This window comes from Lepidochelys kempii, chromosome 7 (assembly GCF_965140265.1).
Source record: "Lepidochelys kempii isolate rLepKem1 chromosome 7, rLepKem1.hap2, whole genome shotgun sequence".
NCBI classification, from domain to species: Eukaryota; Metazoa; Chordata; order Testudines; family Cheloniidae; genus Lepidochelys; species Lepidochelys kempii.
Window position 1 is genome coordinate 61,113,495 of NC_133262.1, and position 20,527 is coordinate 61,134,021.

Below are 20,527 nucleotides of genomic sequence, written 5' to 3' on the forward strand. Positions count from 1 at the left end.
GAGGCCAGGGGGGTCCTGTCCTCCATGTGAGCTGCAATTGCCTGGGTCAGACAGAGTGGGGCTAAGCTAAGGAGAAAGCAGGGACCCAAGCTGAGCTGGGGAACAGAGCCATGCCAACCAGAGGGGCCAGAAAAGCAGCCCAGGAAGCAAGTCAGAGCTGGGAGCAGAGTCACAGAAGCAGCCGACAGAGCAGACCTGTCCTGGGAGGAGAGCTGCAGCAACCAGAGCCAGAGACACAGCCCAGGGAGAGCAGACCTGTGCTGGGAAGGGCTGCAGCCACAGAGCCAGAGGGGCCAGAGAAGCAGCCCAGGGGGCTGGAGGCAGAGCAGTAGCATCAGTGCTGAGGCAGAGCAGAGCTGGAGCTGGGGCTGGAGCAGTCTGGAGCTGGGTGGGGTGAGCAACTGGGGCCAGCCTAGGGGGGACCCTGGGCAAAGGGCCCAGCGCAGAAAGACACCCCCAGACAAGGGTCCTTGCAGGCCAGACTGGGAGGGGGATCTTAACCTGACGGGGGGCTGACACTGGGAAGAAGGGTCCCACCACCCAAAGCCCGGAAGTGTGTGGCCACCACCAGAGCAAGTGTCCAACCCACAGCATCCCTGCAGCACACCCAGGGCCTAAGATGGAGGCCTGGGACCTATAAGGAACAGACTGTGAACTGCCCTGACATTCCAGAGACACTGTTTGTGATGTTCCCTGCCACAGAGCTGGGTGATGTGTTTTCCTTTAACCTTTCCCATTTTTCCTTATTCTTTTATGTATGTAATGATCAGTGGGTCAGGGAAGTGTCCAGTGCAGAGAGAGCACCCCGGAGTGGGGACACCCTAGCCCCTGTCCTAGGTGACCACAGCAGGGTTGGGGGTCGAGCCCCCCAGGAATCCTTGGCCTATCCTTGTTGGGGTTACGAGGACTCTGCCAGACAGGAGAGTGGAAGGGGAGTCCTCGAGCGCAGGGAGGCCACTGGGTAAAGGAAGTGGGAGCGAGGACTTAGATCCTTCTGCTAGCCCATTTCACTGGGGTAGTGCAGAAGCCAGGAAAGTTCCCCACAAGAGCGGGACCATACTCCCGCTTACACATACCCAGCTCCATCTTGCGGCCTACTGGCGGGGCCAAAGAGCTAGGACGGGCTGTGGTAAGAGCTACGCGAGCAGCTGTGGGGAGCCATGGACCCTCCACCTTCCCTGGACAGGAAGCCCAGGGGGCAGGGACATGGGCTGAGAGCTGCTCTGGGTCCCTCCACCCCCACCCCAGGAAGGTGGAGGGTCCATGGCTCCCTACAGCTGTCCAGGCTCCCCAAGCTGGGGTCTGCTTCTGGCCTGGCCGGGAGGCAGGGCCTTGTGGGGAAGAGGAGGGGAAGGAGGCCAGGTTCATGGTAAAAAGTGGAACCGCCATGGCCCCTGGGCCCTGCCTGTTTTAGCACCCCTGGTATGCTGTTTTGTAGTGGTGGGTCAGAGAATCCTCCTCCCCAGGACACTGACCTGACCCCTTCCCATCGCCACTTGGTCAGCCGTTTTGGCAACTGGGGGCTCTCCTGCCAAACCCAGGGTTCCCCTGCCCCATTCCCTCCAAACTTGGTGTCTCCCCACACTCCTCAACTCCCCCCCCCCCACCGTGGCTTCCCCACTCCTTCCAAAACACCCTTAACTCTTCATACAACACAGTCCACCCCACCGTCTCCACCTCCCCATGAGCCATCTGTCATCATTGTCCTCCATTTTGGACCAAACTAGTCTCGGTGTCACCCCCTCTCCCCCAGAGCCAGTCTGGGGCTCTCTGGGGCTGAATCCCTGCTCTGACTGGGGTAACAGGTTCAGTCTCCTCTCTCTGTTCCCCTCCCCAGCGGGAGGGAGTGCTCTTCTGTCTGCTTGCAGGAGAACTGGACCATGCAGGCTGAGGTGGTGCTGTCACAGTCCCAGGGCTGAGCGGAATGTGCCATGCCTGCCACCAGTGATGGGCAACACCAAGAGACCTCAGCCACCCCCCCACACTAGTGCCCCTGGGGGCAGAGGCCAAGGGGACCTTGCATATGGGGGAGGCGGTCATGGAGCTTTGGCTCGATCTGGGGGGTGAGATCAGGGCTTTTGCCCCTGGCTCTGCAAGGGAAGGGGTGCTGGGCATCAGTGGGATGCACTGCCTTTGGGGAACAGGGGTGGCACCTGCCCTTAGGCCACAGCACAGAAGGGCCAGGGTTGGGAGAAGAATGGAAAGATGCACCCCCTGAGTACTGGCCCCCAGGCCTCCCAAATAGAGAAGTCAAGCTATGCCTATGGTTGCACTGTGATTGTCATGAGATGGAAATTACATTCTGACCAGTATGGTGAGAGCAGGGTCCCCAAGACCCTTAGAGAAAGAGGGGAAGGGAGCCGGGAGCTGTAGTTTCATCACAGTCTCGCTCTCCCTTGTTTACAGTACTCTTTTTCAAATGGTTTTTGTTCCCACTGCTTGCTGCAGCTGGCCATACAGAGCAAATAGGCTTCATTTCTCCCTGTCTAAAAGCAAGCTTTTAAAAATGAAATTTGAAGCTACTAGCCAAGGTTAATGATCAGACATTTTATCTTGGCCCAGTATATGTAACTAACAAATGATCAAACACACAAACTTTTGAGCAATTCACAGTCCAATAGTTCTGAATATTAAAAATGCCTTGAAAGTACAAGTATTCTACAGCTTGGTCTGAGGCCAGCCCAGCTTCCTTTCTGTCTTATTACATTGAGTGTGTCTTTGTTTCACAATGTCAAATCTAACTAGATTTATTTCAGTTCAATTCAATGTAAAAAGAAGCTACCCTAAGGTGTGTCAATCACGCATTCTAAGATTATAAACCCTTCATTCATCGTCCTTCCTTTTGAAAATATCATTGCATCATTGCCATATGAACGGATAGCAACAGGGTGAAACAGAATGAAAGATGCTACCAGTTTAAACTGGCAGACAAAGAGACTGAGGCTGCTAAAGACACTGCGCCATAATATAATGGTGTGTTGTAAACAGTATTGCCGTGTGACATAAGCACTAGACACAAGAATGCGGGCAAACTGAAAAAAAGTCCAGGCACATAGAGACCAGAACCAACCTGAAAACAGATGGTGTGTCCTGCTGTAGGCAACAGGAAAGGAGAAGTCCTTCCAGTCCACACATGCAAAGCACTAAGCATCCGTAGTGGCATAAACACAACCACAAAACGAGGACGACAAAATTTACCGAGAAGACAAATGCCCAGTTGTATTTGATTCTAGTGCTTTGTCAGGAAAGCATTCAGTTCAATGTTAGGTACAGTGGCTAGAAAGTCATTCTGCACTATTTTTTCCATGAATTCAGGCCTTGTGCATAGTAACATGGATATAACATGCATACAGATGAAAACCCAGCATTTATGGGAAGGTATTTCATGGTGATTTTTCTGCTTGTCAGTTTATTTATCCACTGCACTTTGTTAGAGAAAAACAATTCACAAATTCCAGGGTATTCAAGTTTATATGTCTGTCCTCCTTGCCCCTGTGAGTGTGTGTGTGTATATATATATATATACTGCACATATTTAAATTAACATGGCAATAAAGAATCTATCCCTGCAATGACACTATATTCATTAAAAATTTCTTCGCCCTAAAGCACACTGAAGTTTACTACTCCTAAAACAGATTATCATAATCTCCACTTTTAAAGAAACAATGTTAACACAATTATCTACAATCACTTTAGTCCCTCTTTATAACCTTAGAGGAGTTCTTACAATATGGCATGAGAGCCCCAGGGAATTTGCCTGTGTTGTGGGCTTTTCAGCTAGTGCTTCTATATTTGCACTGGGGAGAACTTTGTTTTAATTGAATTTCCTTAGCATTGCCGAGCAATTGCAATAAACTGAAAACAAATCTGTATTTAATTAAATGAACAGTTTTTTTCAAAATAACAGAAATATTTTGTAGGCTTCCTGAACATGAAGCCATGATTCTTACCTACACCTTGACCTTATTTCTGTAACTAGATAACATGGCTCAACGGATGTTCATATTCCTAACCTTCCTTCCTTCTCACCATGAGCCATCCATTGTCCTTAAATGGTCCAAATTGCTCAAAATGATGTTAGTGTTGCATTTATATATATATATATACACATACTAGCTGGATTGTCCTGTGCTCTGATCATTAGATCCAACTGCTTACATGCAAAACCAAAATAAAGCTCATTTGAAAACTCCCTCCCCTCCCGAATAATTTGTAATATTGTGTGCCAACTGTGAACAGATACAGTACATGCAAACAGATAGCAGAGCAGTTAATAATGTACGTGTTAAAAGTGTCAAGCCAGTGAACTTTTTGTCTAAGAATAAAACCTTGTCCCAGTTGCTGTTTGCTCGTTAAGGCTCAGCAACATATCACTGCATTTCTTACCTGTCCGACAGCAGTCCTGCTAAACCATATTGCGTAGTGTCGGGAGTTTAGAGGGACTGAATGCATAGGGAACAATTCCAAATGTACAGGGAGTCTGTGCGTCTCTTTGGGAAGTTCTTGGTGTCCTTGGAGTTGAAGTCTGCTGTCTGAAGAGGAGATAGGCAGAGATATAAGAACACAGACTGCTGCAAGGGGCCTAATCCCGTTGTCCTTGGCCAGGCCAGACTCCCATGGAAGTGTCCACAGGTTGCAGGGCTGGCCCAGAATAGGGACTAATGTACCTTTGCGGTCTTTCTCAGCAGCTTCAGAGGCAATCTCCTCCAGACACTGGCTCTGCCTGTGCAGCTCGCCGTCTGGTCTGTGCATCCCTTCAGCTCACAAATGCCTGATCTTGCAGGCTGTGCTGAGTGTTTCCCAGAGTTTGCCCGAACAAGGACGCTGCAATTTTCTCAATACAAAGGTGCTGGCAATTTCTAGACAGGGATTTTCCCCCCACAGCCAACTCTGGGTTTGAAAGCCAACATTTTGTTTTCTGTGTAATGTCCATCCCAGGATTCCTGAAGGCCTCCGGAGTCCTGTTTCTCCATCCGGAGTGTTTGTTGGACCCTGAGTCATTTCTGATCTGCAGCACATGGGGATGCAGTCTGTGCTTGCTGTCCCAGGAGTTACAGCGGTGTCAAACATTGTCAAAGATGTAGTTAGTCTAATCTTATTTATAACATTAGTGGGGTTGACCAGCAATCAGATAATGCATAGGCTGTTTCTGTAAAGATGAGGGTCCCCATGGCACAACAAAGGTAGATCAGACTTTATTCCTTTGTAGATGTTTGTTTACATATGGACATTAAGTGGAATAAAATTTTACAACTCCTGAGACCTTTTTTGATCAAAATCAGAATATCTGGAGATCCTGATATTCATTTATTTTTACAGATACCAAATAGATTTTCAAGCACATCGTGTGCTCCTAGGTGAGCACAAAATCACACAGAACACATGTTTATTTAACTCTAGAGAGAGGTATGTGCATTGTCCTGGAGCTGGTGGACTGCCGGTTCTACAGTATCACAGACCCACTCCTCCTTGGGACCTGCAGATTCCCATTAACTCTTGCTAAACTATTTGACCAAATGGAATTGTTTATATGGGTATATGAGCAGGCAGAGCCGTGTGTGCAGCTGTTCAAAGTGAACATAGCCCACTTTGTATTAGGCAACCACTTAAAGGAGAGATTGAAGAATATTTTCTTATTTAGAAAACATTACGGACCAGAGTGGTAAACCAGGATTTTTCTCTCAAATCAATATGCTGTTACTTCCTGAGTTGTGTCACTTCAGTGAATAAATTCTGACACATGCTAAATTAAAAAAATACAAACAAACATAAATCCACCTTCAGATTAATGGATTGAAACATACGGTAGCACATTTGGAATTTTTTCAGCTGTACCATTTACAATATCAAATGTTCTGGAATAAATACAACAAACATTCAATCGAAAAGCTCTTGTAAATCTGAAAAGAAAAGACCTTTTCATCCTATGCACTAGAGTTTACTTTTAGCTGTATTTAATGTGTCCCTCAGAGAAAACATTATTAGTGGTAATAATGTCAAACTTAATTGCTTTTCAAGTAATTCCGGCAGCTCAACAGTTAACAGCCAATAAAAAGCCCGCCTGTGTGCGAATCTAGTCCTTTCAGCCATGCACTAGACATTAAATTTTGGGAGGACAATTAAGTAGAGTTAACTGTTGCCTATTCTCCCCGAGGTAGCTTCCCTTTTGATCCTGCTGCGCCTGGCGCCTTCCAAAACATAATTTGTCTGCCTTATTAAAATGCTCCAACTTATGGTGAAGGATTGCCCGGTGCTTTTCAAATGAAGCAGCAACAATCAGAAGGACCAAGACGAGCTGCACGGCAGAAAGACTAGGACCAATGTAATAAATTAGCAATTACCGTGGTAAGTAAAATAGGAGACTGAAAGTCGCAGCAAAGTTCAAGAAAACTGAGCCGGGGGGGAGGGGATTTAAAGAACAATCCCCAGTCTCAAAAACAGCAAATTAGCCCCTGGAGCAGGCTGGGCTCCCAGCCTTCGCTGCTGGCAGACTGGGGGGCTGCCGGGTTTGTGGCTAGTGAGGGGCTGATGAAATAAATGTTCTTGGCCCATTGGTGTGCAAAGGCAGGATTTTGGGGAGAGGGGAATCCAGCAGGGAAATGCTAGTGGGAAGTTCGGGGGAGCCGCTCTCCCTGGTGCCAACAAGCGCCCAGCAATGGGAGAAGAGAGGCCGCTGCCCAGCTTGTTAACTGCACTGAACTGTGCTCCCAGAGCCTGCAGCCCGGGGGCCACCCGCCGCCACCCCGCCCCTGCCAGACGGCTCCGGCCTGAGAGTGCAGGCGGCCAATGGCAGCCCCTCGCCCGGCACGTCACGGGCTGCAGGGGGGAGATTGGAGGGCGGCCACATGAAAGAGGAGCGGCAGAACTTTTATAGCTGTTAAAGTGCGGGAGACGCCTGCAGGGTCCCCGAGTCCCATCGCGAGCCTGCTGCCCTGCCTCAAGCATGGAGCCCGGGATCCCATCTCCCACCCTGAGCCTTGCACTGGTGGTGCCTGAGCCTGGGGCTGGGACCCTGAAGCCTGGACCCCACCCCTGAGGCTGGAGTTGGGACCCTGGAGCCTGGATCCCACCCCTGAGGCTGGAGCTGGGTCCCTGGAGTCTGGACCCTGAGGCTGGACCCAGGTCCCTGGAGCCTGGACCCCACCCCTGAGACTGGAGCTGGGACCCTGGAGCCTGGACCTCACCCCTGAGGCTGTTGCTTGGGCCTGAGCTCTGGGGCGGTGTCTGGAGCCTCCCAGGGTGCGTATGCCCCCTTGCCCTCTGCAGCAGTTTTATGGCTCCCTCCTCCCTGAGGATGAATCCTTGCCAGAGGTTGCTGAGCCCGGAGACAGCCTGCACAGAGACCAGCAAAGGAGTGGCTGCCCTTGCCAAGGGGAGCCCCCTCGCTGAGGAGGAGTTGCCCAGAATGGGCTCCAAGGCACCGGGATGCAGGGGCCAAACCACCTCCAGCCCTCTGCTGCCTTTCAGTGTGGAGTCCCTGCTGATCACAGAGCGCAAGCTGTGTCCCCGGAGCAGCCGCCCTCACCAGCCACCCCCTGCTGCCACTGCCGAAGTGCCACCTGCCCGGGCCCAGAGCAGCTTGTACACGGCAGAGTCAGGCCAAGATTTCCCAGAGCAGCGGGCTAAGCAGCAGCCACCAGCAGTGGAGAGTCCTGGTGACAAGGAGCCCAACTCCTGGTTTGCAAAGTCTGCCTGTTCTCCACCAAGTAAGTACCTAAAGTTACCCCGCACCTCTGTGTATCAGAGCACAGAGCCAGCCTGGGCAACTGTCAGCCCAACTAGCGGGACACCTGGCACCCCCTCCCCTGCCAGCAAGAGCAGCAGGGGTGCACTAAACTCATGGGGCGTGGGTTCCCTCCCTTGCTGGTATGTGACCCTCTCCCCACCTGAGATCCCAAGCCAGGCTCACCTGTGGCCTCCTCTGAACAGCAGAATGGTCAGGACCCGGTCCCACCAGTGGGAAGGGCATGTTGCCCGCAGGATAGTAGATGGGGAGACAACAGCCATTCAGCGGGCCCTAACTCACCCCAGCCCCTCGCTTGTGCTGCGAAGCTCCTGCCAGGCTGAGGTGCCATCACTTCACCCCCGAGCTGACACTAAGGTGGCTGCAGCTTCCCATGCTCTGTGCCTACGAGTCCTGTGTGAGCAGCACAGCCCGACCCAGGCTCCTGCTGGGACCTACGGCCTCCTGGTAGAGTCTGCCAGGCCATTGGCCCTGCCATCACTCCGCGCCCCTATCAGCCCTAGCCAGCCACTCGCTTCTGAACAGTGGGGGAAAGGCCCAGTGCTCTCCCCTGTAGATAGCGCTGTACATTGCTAATGGTGTGCAGGCTACCTGGACCTGGCCTGCACTCCTCCCTTGGGGGTCCCACCTGGGCCCAGGGCCACAGCTCACAGCACTTGGTGCCTGGCTGTGAGCTCAGCTCCTATGCCCATGCCCAGGCCAGGCGCACGGTGAACCCCATGGCTCTGACCCCAGGCAGTTCTGCCCCTGTAAACTGAATGGCACTCTGGTCACTCAGTGCAGCTGGGCACTGGGAACCCCATGGGCAAGGGAGGGACCTGCCTGCTTTCTCCAGTTGAGACAGGAGCTCCTAGGGACTGACATGTGGAGCCTGCATGCCACAGTGCCCTGCTCCCTGATGGCCAGTGCTCCATCCACATCCCAGCTCAGCATTCCTGGTTCCACGCATGAGGGAGTCTCTGGGCCCCAAATAGGGGCTTTGTGAGTACCTGTCATGCGGTCACAGGGGAAGACCTGCTCTGTGCCATGCTGGGTTCCCAGCCCTGAGGGAGCTAGCCCCACTGGGGAAACACACATTCATGGCAGGGCTGGAACCCAGGATGGACTCCACATCTGAGGTGGGTAGGGTAGGAATACAGGGCTGGAGGGTCCCGGAGATTGCGCCTTTGGCCTGGCAGCCGGGCCAAGGCCGCTCCCCATTAAGCAGCTGGGCTGTTTTGTTTGTGTCACCTTGCAGGGCAGCCAAGCCCTCCACCCTGCACTCTGAGGAAGCACAAGAACAATCGCAAGCCCCGCACGCCCTTCACCACCTCGCAGCTGCTAGCACTTGAGAGGAAGTTCCGGCAGAAGCAGTATTTGTCCATCGCCGAGCGGGCTGAGTTCTCCAGCTCCCTCAATCTCACAGAGACCCAGGTCAAGATTTGGTTCCAGAACCGCAGGGCTAAGGCCAAGAGGTTGCAGGAAGCAGAGCTGGAGAAGCTCAAACTGGCCACCAAGCCCTTGCTGCCCTCTTTTGCCTTGCCCTTCCCGCTGGGAGCACATGTGGGCTCCCCCTCCCTGTATGGAGCCACCAGCACTTTCCCCGGTAGAGCAGCCCTGCAGCCTGTCCCAGGTCTCTTCACAGCGCCAGTCACCTATGGCATGTACTACCTGTCCTAACAACCTGGTGCAGGGACCAGGGTCTGTGTGCCCCAGCCTGTGCTGCCGCACATGGGGCGGGCAGCACAATATGCGGGCCTGCAAACCCACTTCTTTGCTGGTTGCTGATTGTGGACTAGCCCCCTTCTGACCAGCATGCACTGAGTGGCTTACAGCTGCTGAGGGTCAGTCCCTGGCTGTGGAACAGCAGGCGAAAATCCACTTGGAATAGTGTTTGGGCTTCAACACTGAAGGATCGCTGCCTCCCAGATTGTAGGCAAGAAAAAGTTCCATCCCCATGGGCTCCCTCACTGCAGCACTCCTGTGCAATGCACTTATTCCCAGACCAGCTGGCACAGGGATGATTTTAGCTCAACTGTGTCAGGTTCCTCTTGATCCTGGGGTGAATCTGATCCTGTCTCCCAGCCTCTGAACAGGGGAGACCTGATCACAGTATGACAGGAAGTTCCCATCTCGTTGTATTGGTCTCTAATGGCCTTTCCTCTTAGCGTCTCCCTCTCCCAAGCATATCCTAGTCTAGGGGAGCTTGTCCCTGAGTGTTTACAACAACCCACAAGTCACTGGTCTCGATGCTGGGGTTGCAGAGAGCAGGTCTCTGGCCTGTGTTGGTCTGACTGACTCAGCGTGATGGTACTGTGTGGCCTGAACACCCGTAGATGCTATTGTGCTTGACACTGATACTGCAGCACTGCGTGAGAAGCCTGGTGCTTCCCCTGCTCCCAATGCTGCATGGCAGAGCGCGAGGTGTTGAAAGATGAGAGTAAAACAGCAGAAAGCAGAGACCGTTCACCCCTGCCCACCAACACACGCACATTCTTCCAGAACCAGCTTGGGTTTGGTTAATTAGCTCTCCTCAGTGACCTCCTCTTCTCCCCCCCCCCCACCCCGACTACCCCTCTGCAAGGCTCCCCCTGGCATGAATGAGTTCCACCCAGTCATGACTTCACAGTATGGGACCAATGGGCCTGACTCTACACCCATTATTTCCTGAGCAGCCAGCCCTACGGAGTCACTCTATTGCGGGATGGAGCTCTGCCAGGTCCGTGCTGCCTTCCATAGGGCTGGCAGTGACTCGAGGCCAGGTCCCTTAGTGCTCTCTTGCTGTAAATAGGGGACAGTCTGATTTTTGTATTGGTCACGAGGGGGCTGTATTTCAGGATACTAAGCTGTTTATAGGTGAATGCTCACTAGTATTCACAGATGTCTAGGCTGTGTGCATTTCAGCCCATGTGAAAGACACAGAGCTAATTCCATGTACATAGTTTGGGTTTTGTACAGAGCCCTGAATGGGCTGAGGCAGAAATCTCCCTGTTTTGTACAAAGCAGCCAGTCAATAAAGCCTCTAAGTTAATCAAGGCAGCGGTGCCGCTCGCAGCTTTGTTCTTAATAAAAAATATTGTAGCTTTCCCCAAAATGTAACAAACAGTCTCCTAACCAGAGACCACCAGAGCCAGTGTATTCAGCCTGCACAATGAGGCCTGGCTGCTGGGCAGAGCCAAGAGGGATTCCTGTAAAATACCACACAGATTAGCCAGGTCTGCCTGCCCAACAGGTGTCAGGCTTGTGCCACACACACAGCACTGCTCCTTGCCCTGCTGGTGCAGTAATTCTTGGGGCTCTTTGGATGTACTGCAAAAAGCTACCTCCGCCATTGCTCCAGCCAGCTACTGTGCACTGCCACTGCTAGAGGCGACCCCCAGCCATCTCAGAGGAGTGACCAGAATAGAGGTAGCTGCCCCACCGGAGAGCAGAACCACTTCTCCAGGTGTTGGAGGCCTCCCATTTGCCAAGGGTCTTGCTCCAAGTCCCCAGGCAATGGCTCCGGTCCACTCTCTAGCACTCTGAAGCCCTGCTTCCCCCCTGCCCACACACACACCACACAGTGGTGGGGCTGCTGCTCTTGTGGTGCTCCCCAGCTCACTGCCCATCTTCCTGGCCCAGGGCTCATGGCAGGAAGGGCGCAGCCTGGGGCTGCTTACCATTGGGAGGAAGTAGGGCAAGCCCAGGCTCTGGCCAGAGCTTTAAGTGTGTCTTTTCAGCCACAGCTCTTAAGAAGCTTCCTGAGGTGCTGCCAGAGAAGGCCCCAGCATGGTGTCAGGGGAATGCACCTCTCTGGGTGACCCCTGTCACACTGCCCCTACCCTTTGCAGGAGTCTTTGGGAAACCTAGGGTCCCTTCCTGCTCCCAGGAATGATGGGATGGGGAGGGGTCCTACAGCTCACTGCCCCTTAAGCAGCCCTGTGGGTCCCAGGCATTTGCCCTGCTCCCAGTCAGGGAAGGGTTGGTGCCTAGCAGCCATTCTTAACTGGAAGCCCATGTCTCAGACTTTGTCATGATTCTAAACGTGTAGCAAACTATGTGTTTGCGCTAAGCAGCATCAGCCCTCGGAACAGGAAATTACTGGTATTTCTTGGAGACCTGTCAAGTTTCAAACTGTGGCTGGCTGTGTGGAGTAAGAGGCTGGGGCTCCAGACCTGCCTTTGCTCTTCCTTTAGGCACTATTGCCACCTGCTGGATGCCAGACACTCTGCACCGACTGGGCTAGAATCCATCCCTTGAAGAAGCTACTGCTACAGCACTACTCAAGCCTCTGTGGGAATGGTTCTAGCAACTGCCCTCCAATGCCCAGTCCTTCAACCACTTCTCCCCATACCTGCCCTCTCCTGCTCTGAACTGCCTCTGCTTTACTGCAGCCTCTAAGGGAGTGCTGTTGGGCCACATCCACAAGGGTTGCCTTCAAGACACTGAGGCCATGACCTCATGCAGCAGTTGTGCTCCTCAGGAACGATGACACTTTCCACTGGAAGAGTGAAAGGTATGAGAGCTGGAGATAGATTTCTGCTCAACAGCCCCCCAACTGTAGAATCCCTTCCAAGAAGAGATTAGAGTAACCAGATCTCATTGCTTTCAGGACAAAACGTGAGACTCACTCCTTTGACAAAGTCTCCCCATTACAATAATGTTTTTGGCAAAGTGGCAGTGATGCCAATATTTCAAGTTACCTAATCCTTTCCATTGTAATTTCCTAGACTCGCTGCTTATAATGTCAACAGACGTTTCTTTTGAAAGTTTCAGCAAATTAGGTTAGCCATTTTTAGATCCAGATCAATAAAAAAATAGATACTTTCACCAATGCTAAAAACATTTTCAACGCTGGTTTAAACATCCCTAGGGCCGTGCATCAGGAACTGGACATTTGGCAAAGGGATACTCGTAGAGTCAGAGCAGTGCCTTTCACCTCCTCCATAAAAAATCTCTTGAGATTTGTAAGCCATAGGAAATATCCTTTGGCACATGCTTGTTATTTTTTGAACATTCCTACTGCACTGACCTTGCTTCCAAGCCCCCCTGAGCCTTCTTCATTGTTTCCAAACAACTGCATAGACTAACAGTGTCAGTAAGGTGGTAGGACAGGAGCATGCCAGCCCTGCAGCTGTCCTTTGGTCACAAGGAAAGTAGCTAGGCTGGGAGACACAAGCCTGTGAACCCTAATCACTAACAGTTAATATCGAGTAGGGTGTCATACACCTGCTTTAAGATAGAGGCATCTTCATAGATAACTGGTGATCAGTAAAGTTGCACAAGGGCACTTCTGGGGGAGCTAGGAAGAGAACCCAGGCCTTTGAAGTGGCAGACCTACTTTTCAGTCACTTAGTCACTTAGCCATACTGTGTTTCGGAAAGTCTGTGTTAAATCTGTGTGCTTGGCTACGGTGGCCCAATTCATTCCTGCAGCAGTGAAGTATTTGCCACAGGGGACAAGGGGAGGCAGCTTGTACGTCCCTTTATGGAGGTGCAGTTCAACCAGCACAAAGGGGCCACAAAGTACTGATGAATCATGCTCCATGTCTTCAAAATGGGGCTACTCCAACATACCGCTCTTCACAAATAGGTTTGAGACCCACAGATTAATGAGCACATTGTAAATGCAAAGCATTTAAAAGCAAAGACCACTCAGGAGTGCTAATTTGCAGATCCCTTCTCTACTCATTAGACCACACTCCCCCACCAGAGCCAAGAAAGAACATGGACCCACATTCCCAGCATTCTACAAATGTCTACAAAACAGTGGTTTAACCCACTGGCAAAGGGTGTGTTTTATCCCTCCCAATAAAGGCTATATCAGGCTGTTGTATAGCTAAAGAGTGGGGGTCCAGGGAGCAACTGAGCTATGGTGTTTAAAGCCCTTGTTTACTGTTACAATGTTAAATTGTAATGTTAGTCCCAGCTCCCACTGTGAAGAACCCCCTTTAAAATCCCTTTTATTAAGCTTGCATAAGAAAGGAAAACAATTAAAACATTCCAACCATAAAAGGTTACACAGTTTAATTTCAACATTTTCCCCTATTCTGGCCCAGCCTTTTAGCTGTCTAGACTCTCCTAAAGACATGGCAGTCCTTGGCAGGATGTTAAAGATGATGTTAACTGTCCTAATTGGGAAGAAGAGACAGTCCCATTAGGCCATCTCCACTGAAACAGCAATTTATAGTGCTTGTTTTAGGGCCAAATCAGCCTCAGTCAATAACTGTTTTTAGGTGCTTCATTTTGCATATCACACAGTAACTAGTTCCTTACTGCACCATGTAAACTCTCTCCAAACTGGCAGTGCTCTGTTACTTTCCTTAATTCAAGCACATACTCAGAAATTCTTTCATTGCCTTTTTGACTCCATTTATAAAAGCAGGAATAGGAGTACTTGTGGCACCTTAGAGACTAACCAATTTATTTGAGCATGAGCTTTCGTGATGAAGTGAGCTGTAGCTCACGAAAGCTCATACTCAAATAAATTGGTTAGTCTCTAAGGTGCCACAAGTACTCCTTTTCTTTTTGCGAATACAGACTAACGCGGCTGTTACTCTAAAAGCAGGAATGACTATGATCACCATGGCTTTTGGGAACAGGCGAGTTTGTAGAATTTCTACATAATCAGCAGATATTTTGGCTGCAAGTTTAAGAAGCTGTTAGTCTGCTTAGCAAGGTGCACGTTTGAGCTCATCATGCTCAGTAAAACTAGGATTCTCTTCTCATCAATTATACCATTCGCTCGTCTATCCTGTTTCAATCTCTTTCTAGAGGCGGGGCCAGTCTGCTACTGAACTACCAAACAAGTCCATTCCCCCCAAAGTGCCAGACATTTTTAACACAATTTTTCTCTAAGTGAGCAGATCACTTATGGTCTGAGTGCTGCAAAGTGCAGTTCCCTTTTTAGTTGCACTGTCCCTAGGCTGCTCCCTATTCCTGACTGTATTCCCAGATTACGATCCCTGCCTTGCTGCTAAAGTGTTGTCTCTCTTGCTCTTTAAGCAACAAACAGGGCATGAGGGAACCATACAGGCACAGTGGAATCCAACTAGCAGTGTTTATTCAATGGACACAATATGCCAGACCTAGCTCCATACACACATTGCCACACTGGTTGTGTTCTGGCAACTTCTAAAATATAGAACAGTGAGTACCACTAGATGGCTCACAAATTATTTAAAGGGATATTACTTTGTTCCTAAACCCTAGAAACTATAAGTGGTATGCTGCTTGGTCTATGGGTTTGATTCTGGCTTTGGGTGTCTGGAGCTCCTGGACTATACTGCACAGGACTTTGTGATGTGTGATACTCTCGGTCATTCGTTCCAAACTCCCACCACTCCCCATGGGGTGGAGACCCCTCCCACAGCTGTTGAGGCAGCAGGAATGGATTCAGAAACCACTCCAAATGCTTTATCAGCAAACAATCACGGTCATCTGTGAACAAAACCGCCTGAAGAACCCTTCCAACCAGGAGGCATCTTACCAGGGTCATCTCCTTTCTTTGGGTTATGGCGCTTCCTTCTGGGGCTGAAGCCCTGCAAATCTGCACATGCACAGGGACCACACAGGAGGTAGGGGGCTATGGGTTGGGCAGTAGCAGGGCTGCATGGTACTTCTCCCTGCAGTCTCTGGGCTGTGCCCTACCCAGGAAAAAAAGTGCTGAGAGGTGCTGAGGCCCAACTCCCAGAGGCCCTAGCTCCATGTACAAATGCCCACATCCTGGCTGCAACCCTCCCCACCACTGCTGCCTTGTGAGCAGGCAGGTTTGCACGGCTGCAGCCTCACAAACCTGCCTTCCACATAGTATATTAGCAACTGATGGATAGAAGCACTTTTTTGCTGGTGACCAAGGGGTTGCTAATAAGTGGAATATACTGTAGATACAACTGAACTTTTAAAACAATAAACTAGCTGCTTTCTAACTAAGGTATTTCCTCTGGGTTTGGGAGAGTTGTTCTTTCATGCCTTGCTATTATGGGCTGTCAGTAGTGATACCATAGTTCAGGTTGCATCAGTATTTTCTGATTTAAGAGGGTCAGTACCTCAGAATCTAACCTTGCTTCAGAACCCTTTTTTGAAAGCATGCCATGGAGAATTGAACCACATTTCAGCCACTAATGACTATGTATGTGGAATGATTTTCGATGTGTATTTTGGGTTTGGATGTTGCTGGTTTTTTTAGGAAGTTTGGGAAAACCAGAGCACCAGAAAAGCCTGATTTTTTCACACCCTGAACATTTGCTGCCCCCTGCGGCTGCCTGAACAGAAACATTGTGACATCAGAGATTATCGGCCATTTAGCACTCTCTCCCTCCAGGTCATTTGTATACTGGGAAAGTCACCAGTGCCTTGGATGAAATGGCAACGGCTGCCTTTGCTGATTTCCCATAACATTATTTCAGAGGAGCTGCAGTCAAAGCCAGGCTTGGAGCAGCTGCTAATGGGCTCCTTTGGGCTTGTACTGGGATACTTTACACTGGTCCTTTTCAAAGGTACTTTCTGAAAAGGGGGTTACATGAAACAAAGAGAATTTACAGCTCTTTTCATGTATATTGTTTATTTGTTTCTTACCAATTGGGAGCTAGATATGGCTTTCTGAATATTTACCTGTCCTCTCCTATCACAAGACAGACTTGTGATTGTTCCCCCCTCAAACAAGACTTTGTACAATGCTCAAACAAAAAACTGTGTTTAACATTAGTTAAGGTTACTCTCAACAATAAACTAATCCATAAAAATTAGAAAATCCAAAATTAAAGGATTAAAAGTTTGCAAAGTCAAGCACTCTCAAGTCAGAAAATGCCAGAAGGAACATTGCTCATGAACACAATCTTAATTTAGCCCCCTTGTGCATATGCATGATGATACAGTCCGGGACGCCCACAGAGACTGGCAATGCACCCCCAACTAGACAAACTCCAGGATCTTCTTCTGGAGGCTGGCCAGACTTCTCAAGAGCAGGCTCGGTGTATTGAACTGGTGCTAGAGCATGGACAGGAACAGCTGGTTGATCAGAAGCGCCCTGCCTCAAAGGGAAAGGCACCAGAGCTGCCCCATCCACCTCTGCAACTGGTCAGACAACCTGGCCTCTAGATCAATCCAATTCTCTAGCTAGGAGGGATTGGTGGCAGAAAGGTATATGCCAAGATAGAGCAGTGGACTCTTGCTCCACCAGATGGCAGAGAACATGGGTAGGAGAGAGACCACCTGTCACCTTTACCAACCATCAAAGCAGAGCTCTTGACCCATGCAGCGGAGACTGCTGAATATATGGCATGGCAAGCCTCCACCCATGCCAGTTCCCTCAGATTCTGGGTCACGAGGAGCACATTGTCAGCACATGCCAGTAGGGCTACTCTCAAGTGAAGCTTTCAAAGCACCAACCTGTCATTCTCTTGCAGAGGAGACTGAGAAGGGCTCAATGGCAATAGCATACAGCTCCCCACAAAACAGAAAGCCCTGATGCACCCCTTGACCAAAGATGACGGGCTTGGTCAGGGTGCAGCTGAGCTTCCCCAAGCATTCTGCAGAGGTGTACAGCACCTAGAGAAACCCCATGAATTGGGGGACCAAAGCCAAACACCTGCTGAGATACCAGTGATCCACCCTGTCACAGGTGTTCTCCTGGTCAAGGTACAGGAGGTGGAGTGACCAACCACACCTACTTGCCAGCTGGAGAAGATCTCAGACCAGACAGAGGTTGTCCTGGTTAGAGATTTATACACTCTTCAGGGATTAATGCATCCCACCAAGTTTTTACAGTGACACTCCACCAATGTTTGGAAAAGAGTTGGGTTTATTAGTCACCAAGAACACAGCATCAGAAATCCTTAGGTTAGCATAGAGACATAAGGTTAAAGCATAGTCCATTCTGGTCAGCCTAGAGCACCAGGCAAGCTATAATGAACCCCATTTTCAGGCTCTCTGTCTCTCTCTCTGACTTCCTTCCTTAGTCTCTGTCTACACTGCACACCTTACAACGGCGCGGCTGTGCAGCTGCACCATTGTAAGGTGTGCAGTGTAGCCACTCTATCGCTGGGAGAGAGCTCTTCTGACAAAATAAAACCACTCCCAACAAGGGGTGGTATCTTCGTCACCAAGAGCATGGCTCCTGCCAACAAAGTGCTGTCCACACCAATGTTTTTTTCACACCCCTGAGCAACAAAAGTTTTAATGACGAAAGTGCAATGTAGACATGGCCTTAGTCAGCTCCCAGGTGAGAGAACTCCAAGGTTCTGCCACAAGCCAACTCTTTTTCCCTCATCTTATACCTCCCAGTCCTTTGTTCTTAAGATGTAGTCTCTGCTCAGCTTCCCTGCTGAGAGTTGGGGAAATCCTCCTCCCTCTGGGTGATTGGTGGTTAGGTGTCAATGTCCTGATGACTGGTCTTTCCATTGTCCTCTCGGATTTTCCACTGATGCGGGTCGGTCTCTTTCAGTCCTTTTAATGACACATTCTGCCGGCGCAAACAGTGAGACAACACACACACCTATGTGTCTCAGCCTGCCCTGAAAGCAAACTTATTCCCCCACTGTGTAGCCACGTAAAGCATCGGGAAAACCGAGGCACATAGGCTTCATAAAAAATATTACAAACATTTCCTACTTCTTCACAGCTATGACCTTGAAGTCCAGGCCGAGTAGTGATAGTAGGCACCAATTCTTCATGCCATGGAGGACCCACTTTTTGGACAGCAGAGCAAGCATGGCCTGCCCTGCACAACATGAGACATGCCCCACTCCCCAGGGCCTTGGTTCAGACAATGGCAATGTCTGGCCCAAGGACGTTCCAGAATGTACAGTAGAACTCCCCAGTTCAACCCTTTGATGCCTAGAGATTTTATATTAGGCATCAGATGAAGGGTTTCCAAGAACTCAGCCAGAGTGAGAAGAAGCTCTAGCCAGTCCTGGTCACTCGAACTGACTGTAGGGAGTTCGTCCCACAGCATCTCACAAGCATCAGCATTAGCTGGACCATGGAGAAGAAGTCTGCGTAGAAAGCTCCCACCCTTTGCTGCTTCTCCACTGGATCTGTAAGAGGGGTGCTGTCCTCTTCCATGTCCTCCTTTTCTCCATGGCATAGAAGCAGGAGCTGCAATCCACCTCCTGAAGAAGCTGGATACATGATCAGACAAAAGCATCCTGCGTCCAATGGTCATCAAGGGCCCAGACTTCATCCCGTTTCTCCTGACACTACCTGCAGCAGGATGGATCCCCAGGGTGAGTGGCCAGGCACCTCTCCGGCTCCAAAACCTTTCACTCCAACTGCTCAATCGCCACATCCCTCCTCTGACTGGCCCCCCCGATGTAGTCGTGGCAGAAGAACTGGGTATGTCCCTTCCCCACATCCGACCACCTCTCCCCCCAGTCAGGCCAGCCAGAACTCTTGGAAGGATGCCACAGAACTCACATCTTCCAGGAGGCTGTTAAAATGCCAGTAGGCTAGCCGCAGCTGCCCAGGCATCAAATAAACCATCACGGATACCACATGGTGGTCCAAGAAGAGGACCAACCTGATGCTGGAGGAGTGGGCCCACAAGGAGTTAAAATAGGAAACGTCAATGCGGTCCAGCCAGGCGTGGCATGACTGAGTATCCTCCAAACAGACACAGGAAAAGGAGGTGGAGTCATCCAAGTGGTGGTTGCTCCAGACATCTACCAGGGCATAATGATCTCCCTGAGGATATCCACTGTGGCCTAGCACTTCTCTCATGTACATCCAGGGTGCTGTTAAAATCCCTGCCCAGGACCAGGCACCAGGACCAGGAGAATCCAAAGTGCCAAGGAAGGCAGATGCCCACTGATACAACTGCACCCGCTTTGGGATTGGTATCGGGGCACAGATGTTGACAAGATTGTGGGTCAGCCCCTCCATGCAGACCTAGAGGTGCAGCTGGCACCCTGGCATGACCTTGAACCATAAGTCCGGGGAAAACAGGGTAGCCACCCCATCCAAGAGTGTAGTGAGGTGGTTGAAGTACATCCTGTTCCCTCCTACCCCCGCCACCAGCTGGCTTTGGCAGCTGAATCTATGTGTGTCTCCTGCAAGATCACAGAGTACCACCCCACGTCCCCAAAGCGAGGAGAGTACCTAGCACCAGCAGAGACTCACCCTACAGCCTCTTGTATTCAGAGATGCAATGGTAGTTGGTTTAATTGGGGGCAGCGGCACCACCTGCAACCTGTGCTTGATCCCAAAGGTGTCAGGGAACTGTGGAATCTGTGAGTTCACTGGTAGGCTGCGGAGTACCACTCCTTGGTCCCTTAACTCTCCCCTGATAGGGCCCTGGTACCCTGGAAGAGGAGATTGAGATCCCTCCACTTCTGGAGACCACCTTCCTCCTGGAGCCTCGCAAGTCTTCCAGGAATTGGTACAGCTTGTCCTGTAGCATGACAGGGGCTGAGGTCTCCAGACTTGACTGAGCCCATGGACTCCCAGTTATCCTCCAGCTGGCCCCCATCAATGTCCCCACAGCCTTTTAGGCAGGGGAGTGTTTGCTCCTACTTTGACTATGATGGAATGCTGGCATACCACCACCTTTATCACATTGTCCACCTCGTCCCCGGACAAAGGAGTGAGTGGTGGAGGGAGTACAGAAGCCCTTGGTGGAGCGGGGAAGGGAAACACAAATACAGCCCTTTGGTTAAGTGACCGTTCTCCATGTATTTATGGAACTCAAACATCTACAAACACAAGATCCCCTCCTCCTTCATTCTCTCTTGCTTTTTCCTTTGCTGCAGAAATTGCTGGCGTTGGATTATCCATGATCACAATGGACAACCCCAAGCCTTCCCTGCCCTCAGCGTACAGCAGATTC

General features: G+C 50.6%; 1 protein-coding gene across 1 annotated transcript; it reads left to right on the forward strand.

Moving 5' to 3' along the window:
• The first annotated feature begins 6,894 nt into the window (after positions 1–6,894).
• On the forward strand, positions 6,895–10,762 carry LOC140914673 (homeobox protein MSX-3-like). Its single transcript, XM_073353109.1, has 2 exons — positions 6,895–7,709; positions 8,985–10,762. The coding sequence occupies exons 1-2, from the start codon at positions 7,277–7,279 to the stop codon at positions 9,404–9,406; spliced, it is 855 nt and encodes a 284-aa protein (XP_073209210.1). The 5' UTR covers positions 6,895–7,276; the 3' UTR covers positions 9,407–10,762.
• Positions 10,763–20,527: the final 9,765 nt, after the last annotated feature.

What these genes read in the sequence shown, in the direction of transcription:
- LOC140914673 (XM_073353109.1), top strand. Translation starts at nt 7,277, where the DNA reads ATGGCTCCCTCCTCCCTGAGGATGAATCCTTGCCAGAGGTTGCTGAGC. An exon ending in GTCTGCCTGTTCTCCACCAA is followed by an intron (nt 7,710 to 8,984) that starts GTAAGTACCTAA and finishes GTCACCTTGCAG; the next exon opens with GGCAGCCAAGCCCTCCACCC.